Consider the following 17,434-nt stretch of genomic DNA (forward strand, 5'->3'; position numbering starts at 1 on the left):
TTCCACCTACAGATGTGTTTGATAGGAGTAATATGGCTCACCTCTCAGGGTGACAAAAATGAGGGGATGGCACACGTGTAAGAAAATTGTAGACCTTTAAGTTATTAGTTTGTGTCCAGTTAAGAGACAGACGTGTAAATCTATTACACATATGTCATACTTTCATCAACAAAACGCAACAAGATTAGACTAATGAATAATTAGATCTGCAGAAAGGACCTTCAGGGCTTAACCTTCTTCTACAAGTCTAGGTTCAGAAAAAAGGGCAGATGGCATATATGCAGATCCCTCATATCCTGAACTCAAACTGTTTACCTTCAGTTCAGGGCTACAAATTTATTTATTCAGAATTACATTTTAAATATCGAGAGTAAAGTGTTATGGAGCACAAACGTAGCAAATAGAGCACATTTTGATTGAAACACCATAATCTTGTGTGGCAGGTGGTTAATGATACTTTAGTGTCTGATCAAAATGATTTGAATAGTTTTCTAATCTTTAAACAGAAATTTCTTTGGATTTATGAAACCTTTATTTGATTTGTACAAAAACAAAAAGAACAAACAGTAATTTCAGTTTTTATTAGTAGAGGTAAGAAAGCATATCCTTTACACTGGTCAAACTTTCAAGCTCAATATTTGATATAATATTCTAACTTTTAGTTGTAATACATTATATAGTGAAAATATATTTTAAATTCCCTCCTGCTGTCCTCATATTATTGTTTTACTAGAACATTGGCCTGTATCTTTATTTCAATATTCTACATGGCAATTTGAAGTACAGATTTGCAACGCTGTAAAACAGCCCAACATTATGATGCTGCCACCACCAGCTGACTGTGCGTGTGTGAGTGTGTACAGTTTACTTATACTTGAAAGCTTCACCAAGACCCCTACAAAACACACTTTCTGCTATTCTGTGTAAATGGCTACATTTCTTTCTCAGGTTTACAAAAGCTTGGACAGTTATTTAAAATCCAGCATCATCATGTGCTCCTTTTGTGAACTTTCTCAACCAGCCAGAACAAAAATATTTCAAGGACACGGTTCCTCTGAAAGGAGAGCATTTCTAACCCCACATGTTTGGCTACTTCAATGAATAGCAGTCACACAGGTCTTTGGATATGCATGCAGACAAAGCCAGTTGTCTACTGTCAACAGTTGGATCAAATATTCTAAATACATGTTAAAAAAATAAAACTAATAAAAAATCCTCCTCCATTTCAGTAGGTTTAGAAAATTGTATACAAAGACCTGTAATGCAGTAAAAATCACATTGTCTCCTCTGTAGTCGTATAAACATTTCTTCTTCGATTGTACAGGCTACAGGCATTTCTTCTATATTTGTACAAGTCCTGGCAGGAGTCCAGAAAAAGCAAGATGGTCCTCAACTGTAATCAAGAAATTTCTTCTAGCTTTCTTTTCTCTATTCAAACCAAATTGTTTCTTTATTCAACAAAGTTTTCATTTTTTCAAAGCTGAAAAATGTCAGATCTGTTTGGTCTCCACAAGCCAATATAGAGACATTTAAACCAGGACTTACTGGCTCACATGGTAACAAGCAACTGGTTTCCTGCCCTTTCGAGGCCCACTGCCAGACCTCAAAAACCTTTACAGCCAGCCATCCCTACCACACTGGAATGCATAGTGAGACAGATTCAACCATCAGCATCTCAAATTGTTACACAGTGGCCAGTTTCTTAATAAAGTCCAATAATCTGTGACGCAGGCAGCTGCTAAGCCCTCCTTATGCTGAGATCAGCTCTGACAGTTTGCCATTGGAGCCACAGGAACGAATGGGTGAAGGTCGTCAGGCATGCTGGCGCTCATTTCAGGATGAAGCTCAGATTTAGAGACAGATACGGCACCGCAAACTGAACCAGGAACACCGTCATGCTCTGGCATGGCTGCGCTTTGGGAGGCTGCAGGCGACTGGCCATCGGTGTCCATCACAGGACTCAGACGGTCATTTTCAGCTACTGCGGTGATGGGGCAGCTGGTGGTTTTCTCCAGCCTGATGTATAATGCCCTCATGGCCACAGGAATGGACATACATCTGAGATAAAAAAATATATATATTTATATACACACGAGTATTATGAAAACAATTAAAATTAGTATTTCTGCAATAGTACAAAACAAACCTAGTCAGAACTATGGAGATGTATTCATCCAGTATGGCAGTAGATAAATCATAAAGTCCTCCTCCAAACAACTGGCAGGTGATCTGACGGGCATTAGGTATGTTGACCAGCACTGGTGACGGAAAAGCACATGAGTCTATATGTTTACTAATTAGTTCTGTAGAGGTTATAAGGTATATGTGTTTCAGTTGCAATAAAGAAACTATGTTAATCTTACAAACAGAAAGACGTTTGCAGCTGACAGTGACCCTGAGCTGGCAATCTCGTCATTTTTAAGACTCATTTCACAGACACCAATTACACCACTCTGAAAAATTAGGCCACAAATTTTAAGGTGTACATAAATAGACTAAATATTTTTTAGTTAGAGTTACAACTAATGTATATTTTTTAACTTTCCTACAATTTGAAGCAAAAGGTTTACCAATAAACACGGTTCATAGATATTTCTTGTGAAAGTTGCACACACTCAGACTCACATTTACAGTTCAGTCATTTTTACTTCATTTAAAAATCAGTAGTTTTAGCAGCAACAGGAGTAGTATATTAATATACACCACTTTTACACTACATATAATCTAATGATGTTAATGGCTAAGGCAGATTCAAAATGCTTAGAGTATTTCTACAGGTCCACTACAGTTCTTTTGAATTTACAGAACACAATGTTCTCTATCAATTTATGACAGAAATTACTGCAGAGGACAGGCTTTAAATACCAAACCTGCAGGAACCATAAACCATATGAAATCAAGTCTGGAAATTCAAACATTTTCCTCCTATACTTATCCAGACCTGAAAAATACTTAAATTAAGTGGCTTTTTTTTCCCCATAAAATTTTCTTTAAAAAAATGCTTACAGACAGCAAGACGGTCAATGTGGGGTTGACGGAAGGTCACAGAAATGCTGGTAGTGTACTCTGGGCGGACCTCAAAGTGCAGGTCACAAACTGAAGCTGGTGGGAATTCACAGAAATAAAGCAAAACACAACATAAATATAATAAGAGCATTACAAGTCTTCTTGGCAGCATCCCTTCCTCCATATTGGATATAATTCTACCACATGAACATCCTCCCACCTGGACTGGCACTCTGAGTCAAGCAGCTCCTCAGCAGGGTGTTAAAGGCACACTGGTGACGCAGCAGCTCCAGCACGGCTGAGACGTGAGCCGGCTGGGTGAAAGGAACGCTGGCCAGCAAAGCTGCTCTTTGTGTGGGAACATCCCATGAAGAATCAGGGAGAACATAAGTGTGCATCCCACCCTCGGGAAAAACCTGGACGACACATTTCGATTCTCCCTCAGCATATATTCCATAAGAATTTACATTGACAAAAAACATAAATAAAGCTAAAAGCAGATTCGTACCACTGTAAAGATCTCCTGTCCATCTAATGGCTCTGAGGGGCTTTTTGCACTTTCAGAAGCTTTCATCAGAAGCTTGGGTAATGGTGCCCACTGGAGGTCACAATCTGGTATAGTCACGCCTGGAGAAACAATGGAATGAGTGTGGAGCTTTTGAAAACAAAAAGAAGTTAGATTTTTTTTTCTAGGAGAAGTTTCTAACCTGTGATTTGTCCAACTCTCTCCACAATATGAAAAAGCACAGGTATTGGTGTCTTCAGTCTGAGCAGGAAACATGTGGGAAGCATCTCATTCGAAACCTCACTGAAAGCAGCGACTGCAGGACAACTGGCTCCAAGATGCAGGTTTATTGTTAACTAGCAGCTGGGACTTTCACATTATTCTACTGAATGAGAGACTAAAATAAAATACAGACCCCTGAGTGTCCAGCTGAGGAGCCTCTGAGATTAGAGATGTCATCTGAAGCTTGCGAGTCAAGTCGCTGACTCCGATTGTAGCTCGGGCTGCCTGGACAGCTGGTTTGAACTCCTGCAATTCCTCAAATGCTATGAAATAAAAGAATAAAAGATGCAACTTTGAATCTGCTGCATGATCAGACATTGAATTGAGAAGAGAAATCAGAAGTCAAATCAGAATCTTACACAACTCCGAGTTCTTCAGGCAATCATTTGGTGAGCTATAGAAGTAAAGAGATGGAGGATAATCTGGAAAAAAAAAGAAATAAAAAAAATAAGAAATCAGATCCTAAAAAGAAAAGAAATCCATGTGTATGATTTAGTGTAAAAAGTTCCAACTCGTGCCTTGTTTTTCTGCCATTAAAAAGCCAACCCTGCCATTGTTTATTAAGCCCATTTGAGCTTCAAAGCACTTTGGTTCACTAAAAGAAAGAAAACATTGTTAATGAATAAACAGTTTAATTCAAGTTGTCCAAAAGCGGTGTAAACTGTTACTGCTATTTTTAATAGTAACTGCTAAAAATCACCATGTTAGCCTTTTTTGTTACTTACTTTGGCATATCTGATATTTGCTGAAGGTCTTTCCAGAGGCATTGTAGGGATTTCAACATTTTTGATTTTGTTTTACTGTGAAAGCAAGAGATGGGAGGCCAAATGGTAACTATTCCAGATTTTAAAAGTGAATTGTGAATGTCTTAGGAAAACCTACTTGTCTCCAGGAATGTTGTACTGAGCAAACAGTTCTCCCAGCCTCATGGAAAAATCAGAAAAGTTATTGGACCTTTAAATTATCCAGAAAAAAAAAGGAGAATTAGCATTTGCAGGTAAATTACTCAACGGCTGAAACTGTTGTTGTCATCCGAAGTTGTTGCCGATAAATTGCCTGTTTCACCTGACAAGATGTCAGAAATGTAAATGTAACATTCCGTCATCGCTTACCTAAGAAGATGCAAAAGGGACCTGCTGGGCTGCAAAGCAATTTTAGTGCATTAGTGAACAAAATTCAAAAAGAGGGGTAGCTTCATATTGCCTGAAGGGCAGAGTCAGCTTACAGCGGGGTGTTCTCCCTGTAGAGCCACCTTTACCTCCTGCACCTCACCAGACGGCAGCAGCAACACTTCCAGGTAGAAAAAGTCAGCTGTCAGGTAGCAGGTGGACTCAGTAAAGTGAAAACCCATCCTAAAAAAAGCAAAAAATGATATATGAATGAAGGTTAGACACTACAATAAATGATGCATCAACTACAAGAGAGCTAGATCTGAGATATAAACACTTTTATTCACCAGCTCACAAAGTTTTTTTTAATTATTATTTTGTCATGTTACAACCAAATGCATTTACCCTTGTTGTTTGGCGATCATTTCCAGTCTGCATTTCATGTTGTTCATAGTTGGTGCTGAAAATTAAAGAAAAAAATAATGTTACCAATATTACTGTGCTAGGAAGCAGAAAAATGAATCATTGGAATATTTGTTTACCCTGAAGCTCTTCCTGGAGTCTCTCCAAAGATCTCACAAGCGGCTCACAAGGTTTGGATTCATCCCTGGATTTCTCCTATTGTGGGACAAAGGGAAGTGAAAACCCAACAAAGGATGTGTTGTGCAGCAATGTGAGGCTTGTGTCAACAGTCCAGTGCTGTCTGTCCCCTCAACGAACACGAGCTGCATGATACCACAGCAAGGGAAATATTGACACTGAGGATCCTTTACGTAGAGTCTTAAACAGAGGGCAAATATACTGTGAACTCATCCTTTGGTTTGAGAATCTAATTTCTTCATAATCCTTGCTGGTCAGTATTGTATATCTAGCCCCAACTGCAGTATCCTTTTGGGCCACACATCACTTTAGACCACCAAGTAATAAAGATTGCCTTACCATACTCTGGAGACTGACCCCTGCCAAACTCCACTTTAAATAAATCCACAAATATTCTCCTCTGTGAGGGCTCCACCCATGAAAATCTCAAGAAAACTCAACCGTCTTCTACTTCCAGACTCTCTGCACGCGGGTTAGCTTTGTCGTAGCCAGGTAAAAAAAACCCCAAAAAACAGCCCCCTTACTCTACACTTTGCTTCGCACAGAAGGGCTATTGTGTCCTGGAGGCGTGGACTCTTCTATGTTTTTTGGCAACTGACCAACAGCAAAGTCGGTGCATTACCGCCTCCGACAGGCGTACACGCTGTTTAAGTTTTACATTTTACCCAATCGTTGACTCGCAGGTTGGAGTCCTATTCTCATCAAATGAGCCCTGAAAGGCGGGTGTATATAAAGGACAGTGCAAAAGGACCTGCTCTACTAGAGCACCTTGGTAGTCGTACATGTTTTTGTGAATGGAGTGCGATCCCCACAAAAATTCAGAAGTGCATGACCAGATTACGCGCGATGCCAACGCGTGTGAGCGGAGTTGACGCGCGCCTCCTTACGCACGGCACAACGCGTTGGCTATAAACATAGCTAACCTTAAGCTGAACCATCCTTCACTGCAAAAAGAGAAGTGCCTATCCGAACAAAATGGCTGTTCAACATTTTGAAGCGTGGCCAACACCGAACGGCTTAGCACAATGACGCTGCTGCCATTAGTAAAAGTACAGGCAGACTACAATTCTACAGCAACACAGAAAATCAATATCATTCACAACTTCTTCTGTTCGCTGATTAGCCTGGTAGAAATTCTACCGGAGGGAATCCAAGTAAACAGGAGAAAACCCAGACTGGGCTGTAAAAGAGATTTGAATCAAGCGGAACAGCGCAGGAAGGCAGTGGCCAGAGTGGCTTCAGTATATTTAGAAACGGCATGATTGGGCTGCATAATAAACATTTGCACATTCGACCCTTTGTTCTTAAACTTTTATATCATATTGTTGGCAAACACACTATATCTCTCAAGCTCTGAGTCTTGTTCCACCATTCTGCATTACACAAAAAATGTTTTTAATATTTTAACATGTGGGGACTGGGCTGGTCACAGAACAAGGTTAAATTTGTGTCCAATGAGCCATTTCTCTGTCAACTGGCCATGTAGTGTGGATCATCACCCTGTATAATTACTCGTTTTCAGTTTTCTAGTGGAGTCAATCATATTTTTATTAGCTTAGTTCAAAGACTTCCTAATATCATGTAGATTCCCAGGGCTTAGTCAAAAAGAAACAGTCCCACAGCATCACAGAACCTCTACTGCACTTAGCTATGACTGCGTTTATTGCCAACAATAACACACTAGCAAACGTCCTACATTTAGGTTAGTGATGGAAGTAAAAGTGCAGAACTGGCAACTTTATTTACAAGAAATATTTCTCACTGAGGTTGTATTTCTCGCTGAATGCACTTAAATAGTTTGAGTGTGAGCTAATGTAATAAAACAAATTTATTCTAAGGCGTTTACATAAGATTACATTCTAATGTAGATGGCAAGTGAGACTAAGTAAACATCAGAAGCACATCAGTGTCCATAGTAATGATCAAACAAAGGCTCAAGTATCCCACTATGGATGATCTAATGGGAGTGCATCGCCACACAGCAGTTCCTGATTCATCACGTTATATTGTTAAAGGGCCCATCCCAAACTGACTCAACAACTGTAAGGCAGGTTTTTTTTATTCTTTTAAATGAACATGTGATTAAAAGGACAAAAAGTTTGCCTTAACCATAGATTGCCTTACCATGCATCTGCGGACAAGCTGAAATGTGTGATTCCAACTTTTCTCTGCAAACTTGCAGTGCAAGTTGGAAATGCTGGTATTTTTTTTCATTACTGAAAGAAAACCAAAGCAGAAAATGTGGCAAATGAGATTAATTTACAGTACATTATTACTGTAGCAGCTAGAGTTGGCTTTTATAGCAGGAAAGTGTAATTACATTTTCAGCACTTTTCAACAACACCTCTAGTATTTGGCCATCTTAGTGCCTGTCCAATGTTTCCCCATTTAGGCAAATTGGCCCAATTCATATCATAAGCTTCACGAAAATTATTAAAGTTAGTAGCATCAAAATAAAGTGATTTTTTTTTTTAAGAGACAGAAGAATCAGTTTAAATTCAAAAGTAAAACGAAGAGCTGGGAGAGTGTCCCTGGCGGGCGGGCGTTGTCAGACAGAGCCAAGCCCACAGGACGTTCAGTCAGCCCGCTGCCAGAGTCCCTGGAGTTAGCCACCGAGCTAGCCATGAGCTAACAAGCACAGGAAGCAGAGTGTTTTTATTTTGCCTCTTCTCACTCACCATTCGACTATCATTCTACCCCAAGGGGAAACCAGTTAATTTGCAGGTATGTTGTTCTATTAAAGCGTCTTTTAACCGCGGCAACCGGTTTCCCCCCTTTTTGCGTGTTAGTTGTGATTAGCTGCTGTGGTACCAACCGCTTGCTGCTAGCTCCTCTTTTCCCCCTTCTGCTATCGACAGAGCTGTTCAACGGTGTAAGCATCTGTTGCTGGGTGTCAGGATAATACAGATTTGATTTTAGAGGCGTTTCAATCAGCCTGAGCTTCCCCAGCTGCTAATTAAACGTCAGGTGACATGTTTACCTGCTCCGTGCGGTTTAGGTAGCTGCTCGCTTAGCCACATCGCCCACTTTAATAGCCTCCAGGCTTGGATTTTGAGTATTTAGTCTGTACATTCCTAGTTTAATCATCTGTTAAGGGGGTTGTTCATGTTTTCCATATCCTCTTTTATTAGTTTGCTCAATTATTGATTGCTCAGTTACCAGAAACTAGCATTTCAGTGCTAATTTATCTCTTACGGGTTTATACAAGGAAAATAATAGTTTTTCCCTTCAAATATTATTATGTTAAAATAACATAATTTAATCGTTTTATCAAGAGAATGAGACTCTTACAAGGCGTTTATAGTTCACTATTTTTATTATTTGCACTTACGTTAAGTAAATAATAGGTGAGCATTACATTAAATGCTAAATCGTTGTATTGACTGACAGCTGACGTTGCAAATTAGCTTTTGTTAATTTGTCTAATGAAGTATTGGCAGAATTCCCATGTTTAATCCTGCTTCCAAGTGGTTTGCCTTGGCCTGTGCTGGGAATGGGCCTTCACCCATGCCTTTCTATGCATCATGATTCCCTTATGGTCTCCATGCATTAGTTCTGATCACTAAATTGCTCTTGCAGATGTCAGATCCTTCCTCAACTACAGGATACTCCTGCTACATTCTGGGAATTTCCCAACTGTTTTACCTTTAAAAAGGTGCAGTTAAAAATTAAATGTTGATGCATTTTAGTAATATTTTAATTCCAGTGTGTGTTAAGGCAGTGTTGAGATGTTTTGTCTCTTATTCTGAAAAGCCTGAATTGTTTTACCTCAATCCATCATAAATTATTTAATTTCCCATAAGAATTGCACATACTGGTCAATATACCTTTAACACATCTCCACTGGAAACCTTGTGAATCATAGTTGCCTTTCAGTCTTGTCCTTCTTTGCATAAAGAGACTCTTTTGCATTCAGTGAATCTTTTTTCTGCACACTTTGACTGCTGCATGCGTTGCTTTCACAAAGAGTTAGAGGAAACGGCACGGCAACTATTAACCACAAACACTGTAAAGCCTGTCATTTATGGAACAATGGTAAGAAAAAAGCCGCTGCTGAAAGAAAACCATGTAAAGAAACGGCAAACGTGGGAGAAGGTGATTAAATAAATTGGACATCACACTGGAAACTATTGCCACTGTAAAACATGATGGTGGCAGCATCATATTCTGCAGCGGCGTATCCTTCTGAGATTCACCTTCCAGCTAGACAACATTAAACACACAACCAAACTACATTGAAGCTTGACTGCGTTTTGTGTCAAAGTACAGAATCAGAGGCAAAACTTGAAGATGAATCTTCAGTCATTTTCCATCTGTTCTGACTGATAGTGTGCTATTTTAGAAAAAGAAATTGGGAAACTTTTTAGTGCGTAGATATTCAAAGATAGTGGAGACATACCCCTAAAAACTGCTCTGGTGAAATTACAGCAAAAGGTGGTTCTAAAAAATACTTACTAGAAAGTAACGTTCAAATTCAATTGCACAATATGCTTTTATTTGTAAAGAAAAATATTATACATGTTTTGTTTTCCTACCACTTTATCATGCATTACTTTGTGTTGGTATATTGCATAAAATTCCAGCAGAAAACAGAAAAGTTTGTGGCTAAATGAGAAAATCATAATAAACAGAGCAGCCAGAATGTGATTTTCTTTCTTTTAAATTATTTCGTCTTAATTTAATGATAAATGCTGCTAAATGAGTAATTTGTACCAGCAATCAAATATATTTATCTTCTTCTTTGGCATTAAAAAGATGAATAATTAAATTATTTCAGTGAAAAAAGGAAGAAAGCATATTAGGAGAGAGGGAATAAAATGGAGACAGTTTAATTTATCTGGTGTGATCTGAAACAGTTGCTCTCCACAGCTTGTCTAAGTGTAACATCCGTCTCTCCTGACAAATCCATCAACCTGCAGACATGGAACAAGGAGCCTGTGGAAATTATGATGCAATGTTTTTATTATTTTCTCCTTCTTGCTGTACTTTTAACAGGAATTTTTACCCTGCACTTCGTTACACCTGGAATCCTTTTACGATCTTCTTTTCGCAATCCCATCCATTCACCCGCTGCCTTGACCTTTCACCCCCCCTGCCCTTGACATCTACGCCAAACCATGGCCGCTACAAAGCCCAAAGGACAGAACTCTCTGGCCCTCCACAAAGTGATCATGGTGGGCAGCGGAGGGGTGGGGAAATCAGCCCTCACCCTCCAGTTCATGTATGATGAGGTCGGTGTCTCGCATTTCAGCAGGCTGACACGTTTCTTCCACCTGTAACTGGTCAAATCTACTTTTTTCCCCCAGTTTGTTGAAGACTACGAACCCACTAAAGCAGACAGCTACAGGAAGAAAGTAGTGCTGGACGGTGAGGAGGTGCAGATAGACATCCTGGACACGGCTGGCCAGGAGGACTACGCCGCCATCCGGGACAACTACTTCCGCAGCGGCGAGGGCTTCCTCTGCGTATTTTCCATCACAGAGCTGGAGTCTTTTGCAGCAACAGTAGACTTCAGGTGCGAGAGAGCGTATCTACATGAACACCCACACTTTTTCCTTTCACTTAACTTTTTTTGAGTATACTTGGGAAAAAAGCACTCTATAAAAAAAAACCTACTACCATAGCAATAACTTTTGTGCCTTTCAAGTCAGCTGTCTTCCCCATGATTGTGTCGCCTACTGACCTAGACAGTGAGAACGTTTACAGTCTCAGGAATCTTTTGCAGGAGTTCATTAGCTGATTAGGATGTGACACCGTGAGTTACCGATATTCGCCTTAAAACTAAGACAGTTTTATAATGGAAATGTGGATTTAAGGAAACATATCCTTAATACCTGCTTAGAGGTTGTTATTTCCAAAAAGGTACTTTTAATTAAGACACACATTCCATTGTACCTGTACATGCTCCATGGCTGTTTTTGCAGAGAGCAGATTCTGCGAGTGAAGGAGGACGAGAATGTGCCCTTCCTCTTGGTCGGCAATAAATCGGACTTGGACGACCGGCGGCAGGTCAGTGCGGACGAAGCGAAGGCTCGTGCAGAGCAGTGGGGCGTCTGTTATGTGGAGACTTCTGCCAAAACCCGTGCCAATGTGGATAAGGTTTGTCACCACCTCCTAGTTGAACGAGCTCATATTATGTTATATAAATACAAAATTTTAACTTTTTTTTGTTTGTTTTCAGGTGTTTTTTGACCTGATGCGAGAGATCCGAGCGAGAAAAATGGAGGACAGCAAAGAGAAGAACGGGAAGAAGAAAAGTAAAAGCCTGGCTAAAAGAATTAGAGAGAGATGCTGCATTTTATAGTGGTGAAGGAGAGCAGGCTAGCTGCTAGTGTACATGTACATTTCTCAGACTTTTGCATTTCTTTTGTGCCCAGACCTGACCATGACTTTCTGTTCCTGGCTAAAGCAGGACCTCTGACCGTGCATCAGGAAGTAGTGAGGTGGCACTTCATACACCATTTTTAGCTCTTAACTTTTTATGTGCTGACACTCAAAATAATTTATAATTTATGTAATCTCTCCTTCTTACTCTTACACATGACAGAGTTTTAATAGATAAGTGGTGTTTTAATTTTAGGCCTGAGCTTGCCAAGAAGCCCTAAAATGTCCTGAAAACCCCCCCAACATTTTAATTGTAAAGTGTATTCATATTATCTTCAGACAGCTGTACAGATGTATGTTCAATAGAGAAAGACTGAGACGTTTTCAGAGCCAAGGCTTAAACTGGGAAGGTGTAGTCAGGAAAACCCCCAGACCATAAATAGAGTCCACCGCTTTTGCTTGGAAATACTCAGCATTGCAGTGTGAACTTCTGGTTCAAGTGCCACCAAGTAAATATAATTTCCACTGGTTAATCTGGAAAGGATTATATTAAAATAACGCCTCCCTTTTCTAAGCAGGTGCCCACATCTGTTGCCATTTATACTTGTTTTTTGTGCGATAACATGCTTTTAAACACTATTTTCTTTTCTTTTTTTTTATTCTCCTCCACATGAAACACTGTAAAATAGGCACACAGTTTTTCCATCTCCTTCATTTCTTCCTGTCAGTTTGTCTTCTAAAAATGCACAAACAACATTGATCACTACCCTGAATCCTCAAAGGGATTTCTGCAACACTTGAACATTTTTCAGTCCTAACGTTTTAGAAGTGTTACCTCGCTCGGCTAAGGAATTTCATTGCCTTTTTTGTGATTGAGGAATCCCTGGTGCTCTGATTTAAAAAAAAAGAGGTGATTCCATAACACTACATGCAGCTCAATACTAAAAAAAAATTGCTTCCAGACAACTTTTTCTTGGCTCAGACTTTTAATTAGCAACTTTATATTACACTAGTTTTCATTTAAATGTATCTCTTATTTAGGAATAGCTTAACAGAAGGAGGAGTTAGAGGATGAAAACAAGCAAAAGCAAAGATTGAATTACAATTTCCTCTTTCCAAAAACGTTGCCGTCAGCAACCAAAGAAAACTGCTAGGTAATACAAATAACAGGGTTCCTACACCGTCTTCAAAATTCTGAACCGGTATTGATGAAATCAACTTGTCTAGAAAAACATTTGTCTTCATAGACTCTTATTTGTTCCTTTATTCCAAAATCTTCATTCCAGACCTTTCTACAGATAACAGTTTAAATAAGGTTATCTCTAAACTGCTAACACACAACACACTCAAAAACAATTTTTTCTCAGAAAACAATATAATACAATTGTTATTAAAACAGAGAAAAAGTTTTTTGCCCTGATAAAATGACAAATTAATATGTATAAAGTCCAGATGTTTCTTTCTTGAGATAAAGGACTCACTATCGCAACAAAATCAAATATAAGCTCTTGTTGTCTCTATAACGGCACATTAAGATGAAAGAATCTTGTTTTTTGCAAAATAATAAGCTAATGAACAGGGAGAAACGCGTGTGGATCCATTTGCACGCGCAGTTTTATTCATCTGGATTTGTTTGTGCGTATGTTTGGGTTGGAAATCCATGCAAGTCTTTGTTAGTGAAGTCCCTTTCGGTTGGAGCGCTACATCAGCCATGCAGTTTAACATTGTCTAACACAGAACCGCGCCCACGTACCGTGGATCATGGGCAGCAGGTTTCTAGTGTTTTGTGTATGGAAAATACTGATTATGAATGCTTTTTAAAAAAAAAAAAAAAAAACTTCTTAGCTTCTACCTACATGCCAAAAATGACCTAAAACACAATTGAGCAATTTAAAAATTTGAGTCTAGATTTTTCAAGTGAAAAATGTGTAGGAACCCTGAAATAAGTGCCCAGTTGTTAATTCCAGTGAATGAGAAATTTCCATGGTGAGCATAAACCGATCAGCACTACAGCGTTGTGTAAAAACAACCTTAGCAGAGGGTCGACAAGGGGGAAGTGAAACAGTTTAATTGGTGTAAGAAATGGAAGGTTCTGAGGGCTTTTGTAATTCTTGTGCAGTGCGTCACGGTTGCCTCTCTGTCCGTCGTGAATGTGAATAATCCCTTCTTACTCATCCTGTAATCCTAAACTGCCAGTGCTTTGCAGAGCATAGAAGTCATCGACGTTCTACTTTTTTTTTTTTTGTTCCATCAGCTGCATCCTGTGGCAAGGCTTCTCTGTAACATGTTAACAAAAATGTCATGCTTTCCTTTTTTTTTTTTTAGTTCTTGTAACTGGATGGTTTGAGAGGAAAGTTTATGTTTGAATAGCACAGAAAGCAACTGGCTGCTCTTCAGCAATAGCTAAATTTGACCAAGAAAAGAAAGAAAACCACCAACTAAACCCTTCTATTCTTAATTCTTAAGACTGAGGCTCTAATTATTAAGACATTTATTTAAAATGTTTACACTTTTTTTTCCTCCAACAGCCACATAAAGGTTGCTGCTAACATCCAGTCTGATTATGTTTTAAACTTGATGTGAGCGTAAATACAGTTCTGGTCAGACACTTCTCATGGGCATGGATATTATACTCATTTAGGGCTTTAAATGCTTTATTTAATCATTTATCTTTGCAGAGTGAAATGATTATCAAACATACAACTTAACTAAATTTAAAAATTGGATTTAGGTGCAGCGATTGAACTATTTTTCCACAAAGTCAGTTTGGGACTTCTGACGTTTTTGTCAGGCTTGGTGAAAGCAGCATCATTCTGAGGGAAACATTTAGCTGTCAGTGGTTACTGTGGGTTTTGAATTTCTTTATAGCCTGTATGTATAAATTTGATCAATTTGATAAATTCAAACTTGTGCATTATATTGTAGTTTTTAAAATGCATTAAAGTAGTGTGCTTGATTAACCAAGTGACAGAAGAAAACCCACTTTAGATCAATTATGAAGATCTAGTATTAGTGTCGCATTCATGCCCATGAAAAATGGATCTAAATTTCTGTCCAAAACTTTATGTTTTGGGTTTTTTGGAACTGGAACAAGGGAATGTAAAAAATTTCAAAATACCGTCTCTGTGTCTTTTAAACTACCTTTCAAAAAGGCGAAGCGCAGTAGAAGCACTTCAGCTCTAAAGCTCTCAGTAGGAATCCGATTTCAGCTCGGAAAACACAACATCATCCAAAAGTTATGCATCTTATTAGATTTAAAGTGACTCAGTGAGAGTTCATTGATTCCCCGAGTTAATGCGTAGAAAATGTACAATTGTGTTTCCTGATAGAAACGTGACGCATGTTGAGCATTAAGCACACAGAGGCAAAGAGTTGGACTCTGGAGAGAAGGAGGCTAGACCCAAAATGTTGGGAAGCCATTACATCAGAACACAAAGCGGTTACAGATGTTCTAAGGGCTAACCTTCGGCGCATCACACAGATTGGGCCCTTCCCAAAAAGTTAGTGAGACTTGGGAAGAAACTAAGAAAGACCCCAGTTTGTTTTGAGCAGGCCTTCCCCTACACTGTTCCTGTTTTTTTTTTTTTTTTTTTTTGTTTGCTTCATTTTCATGTAACGAACTTCACAGGCCAATACCTCTGCAGGACTCTAAAGCAGATATTGTGTGAAAAGCTGCAAGCAGAATGTCCTAATGGGGCTTTTAATTAACTTGCTTTACCTTTTTCTATTAATGCCCTTGGAGTGATGACGGCTATCTACGTCTTGGACTGGATGGTTGTTGTACGTATGCCATCGGTTAAATCTCTCCTTCATGTTTACTTATTTTGAGCATTACCACTAATGTAGCCGGTTTGTGAATGCAAGAGGTGAAGCTTACATTTCAATTCATTTTTTGTGAGTAATTTGGAAATGGCAAATAAAGTGGATATTACTAATAACATTTGGAGATGTGTTTGTGAGATCTTGTGAAACAGCTGGTCTCTCTCACCGTGGTCATGTTTCGTTTACTCTGAAAAGACAGGCTGACCTTTAAAACGAAGAGCTTCCTTAGAAACACTTCGCCTTTCGGCTGTTTGTTTTTGTTTCTTTTTGCAAATATGCTGAATCTCTGCAACCTCCTGACCTTGATATTTCAAACAGAATTTATCACATACTAGATTACTTCTTTTTTTGTCATGGATGTCAGGGAATGCGTCACAGGATGTCATCTGCTTCACTTCCCTAAACGTTTGGCTGCAGATTATTACAAAAAGCTGGATTTCAGTTGAATAATTTGTAATCATTCTCAATCACAACAAAAAGTCACATCTAGCTACATTTACTCTTTTTTATTTTCCATTATTAATTATCTTCATGTTCAGTTTACTGGGAAATTTCTGCTGGCAAGTAAAATATTTATTTAAGGAAACCATGATATTAGATCAAAGTTTCTCTTTGATCCAGTGAACTACCTGCTGCAAGCATTGGAGGGGATGGGGGGAAATAGTTATAGTGGCTCTAAAAAGTGTCACACTCCTCTTTCAAATTAATTTTGATAATTAAAATGGAGAACATTGGAAATATCTCAGAAATTAAAGATAAGACAAGGCCGGAATTAGTCTTGGATGCTACCAAGAGGCCACATTTCCAACAAATGCTGGTTAAGCCTTGCATGGGATTAAGGATGAAGCGGTATAGATATATAACATATGTGGGTTATATATCACATATATTTCACTTTCCTTTCAACACTGAAAAAATGACCACAATGCTGACATTGCTCTGCTGCTTCAGATAAACACCCAACAATCTTTCACCATTATCGCTATTATGTGACCAAACAAACACCAAATGTTCTTTGCCTGGAAACAAATACAAAAACAACAAGATCACAAATGCGTATCAGTGATAACTTTTTTTTCTTATCCAGCCAATATAGATATGTTGATTATCAATATTGACTATCATCAGCCGATATCAATGTTAATCATATATTGTACATTCCTACCTGGGGCAGATATCTTCTGTAATGTCCATATATTTGAATTATGTTGTAGGTATGGCTAAAATCTGCTAAAATCCTGGCTCTATGTTATAATCTGATGGAACTGAACAATACACTTTGGTCCATAATTGTAAAAGGTAAGTTTGACATGAAAACAGCACCGAACGACACATAAAAACACCATTATGCTCTGGGATTACTTTCTGTACACGCAACAGGTTTTTGTCAAGCTGGAGGAATTTTTCCAAGTTTTAAATGTCAGTTTGTTGTGACCCAAAACCTTCCAGAAAGTTAAGGACCTAAAGGACTTTCATTAGCATCATAGTGAGTCCAAACATATGTCCAAATCCACTAATTAATTACTTTGTAAGAGGACGAACAAAGTTTTGGAATGGTTTAGGTGGAATCCTGAACTAAATCTGATAGAAAATGTTACAAACTGATTTTCTGAAAATGTACACAAGGTGAAATGGACAAATATTGCTAAGTGAAGATGTGAGAGGCTGACATTTGACTAAATGCTAAATGAGTAGCAGGGGTTTCAACAAAGAAAAAGAAAAAATTAGCAAGTTATTTCACCTTCTCTGGATATTTATTTTCCTTTTACCTGATGTGTTTCTCTTA

General features: G+C 38.6%; 2 protein-coding genes across 6 annotated transcripts; one reads left to right on the top strand and one right to left on the bottom strand.

Annotated features, from left to right (window-relative positions):
* Positions 1 to 566: 566 nt before the first annotated feature.
* med1l (mediator complex subunit 1-like) lies at positions 567 to 8,537 on the bottom strand. 5 transcript variants are annotated; one of them, XM_028004263.1, is made up of 17 exons: positions 8,483 to 8,537; positions 7,627 to 7,718; positions 5,445 to 5,520; positions 5,308 to 5,362; positions 5,019 to 5,145; positions 4,906 to 4,934; positions 4,676 to 4,747; positions 4,519 to 4,593; positions 4,312 to 4,388; positions 4,153 to 4,215; positions 3,927 to 4,056; positions 3,714 to 3,772; positions 3,515 to 3,633; positions 3,227 to 3,422; positions 3,007 to 3,102; positions 2,147 to 2,258; positions 567 to 2,058 (listed from the first exon to the last, which is right to left on the bottom strand). In XM_028004263.1, exons 1-17 carry the CDS (start codon positions 8,520 to 8,522, stop codon positions 1,761 to 1,763), a joined length of 1,716 nt encoding a protein of 571 aa, XP_027860064.1. In that variant the 5' UTR covers positions 8,523 to 8,537; the 3' UTR covers positions 567 to 1,760. The 5 variants fall into 5 exon arrangements, with proteins under 5 accessions (XP_027860064.1, XP_027860061.1, XP_027860062.1 ...); XM_028004260.1 differs by having other exon boundaries at positions 3,714 to 3,838; XM_028004261.1 differs by lacking the exon at positions 8,483 to 8,537 and adding an exon at positions 8,318 to 8,464 and having other exon boundaries at positions 3,714 to 3,838.
* On the top strand, positions 8,090 to 15,766 carry ralaa (v-ral simian leukemia viral oncogene homolog Aa (ras related)). The gene is made up of 5 exons (XM_028004265.1): positions 8,090 to 8,226; positions 10,498 to 10,733; positions 10,809 to 11,017; positions 11,427 to 11,601; positions 11,684 to 15,766. The coding sequence occupies exons 2-5, from the start codon at positions 10,620 to 10,622 to the stop codon at positions 11,804 to 11,806; spliced, it is 621 nt and encodes a 206-aa protein (XP_027860066.1). The 5' UTR covers positions 8,090 to 8,226; positions 10,498 to 10,619; the 3' UTR covers positions 11,807 to 15,766.
* The last annotated feature ends 1,668 nt before the right edge of the window (positions 15,767 to 17,434 follow it).

This window comes from Xiphophorus couchianus, chromosome 21 (genome assembly GCF_001444195.1).
Source record: "Xiphophorus couchianus chromosome 21, X_couchianus-1.0, whole genome shotgun sequence".
In the NCBI taxonomy this organism is placed as follows: Eukaryota; Metazoa; Chordata; class Actinopteri; order Cyprinodontiformes; family Poeciliidae; genus Xiphophorus; species Xiphophorus couchianus.

Coding starts and splice junctions, on each gene's coding strand:
- med1l (XM_028004260.1), bottom strand. CDS start 8,522: ATGTGGCTAAGCGAGCAGCTACCTAAACCGCACGGAGCAG. Junction 7,719..8,482: donor ACCTAAACCGCACGGAGCAG/GTAAACATGTCA, acceptor GTTTTCTTTCAG/TAATGAAAAAAAATACCAGC. Junction 3,423..3,514: donor GACAGGAGATCTTTACAGTG/GTACGAATCTGC, acceptor TGTGTCGTCCAG/GTTTTTCCCGAGGGTGGGAT.
- ralaa (XM_028004265.1), top strand. CDS start 10,620: ATGGCCGCTACAAAGCCCAAAGGACAGAACTCTCTGGCCCTCCACAAA. Junction 10,734..10,808: donor TCCAGTTCATGTATGATGAG/GTCGGTGTCTCG, acceptor TTTTTCCCCCAG/TTTGTTGAAGACTACGAACC. Junction 11,602..11,683: donor CCCGTGCCAATGTGGATAAG/GTTTGTCACCAC, acceptor GTTTGTTTTCAG/GTGTTTTTTGACCTGATGCG.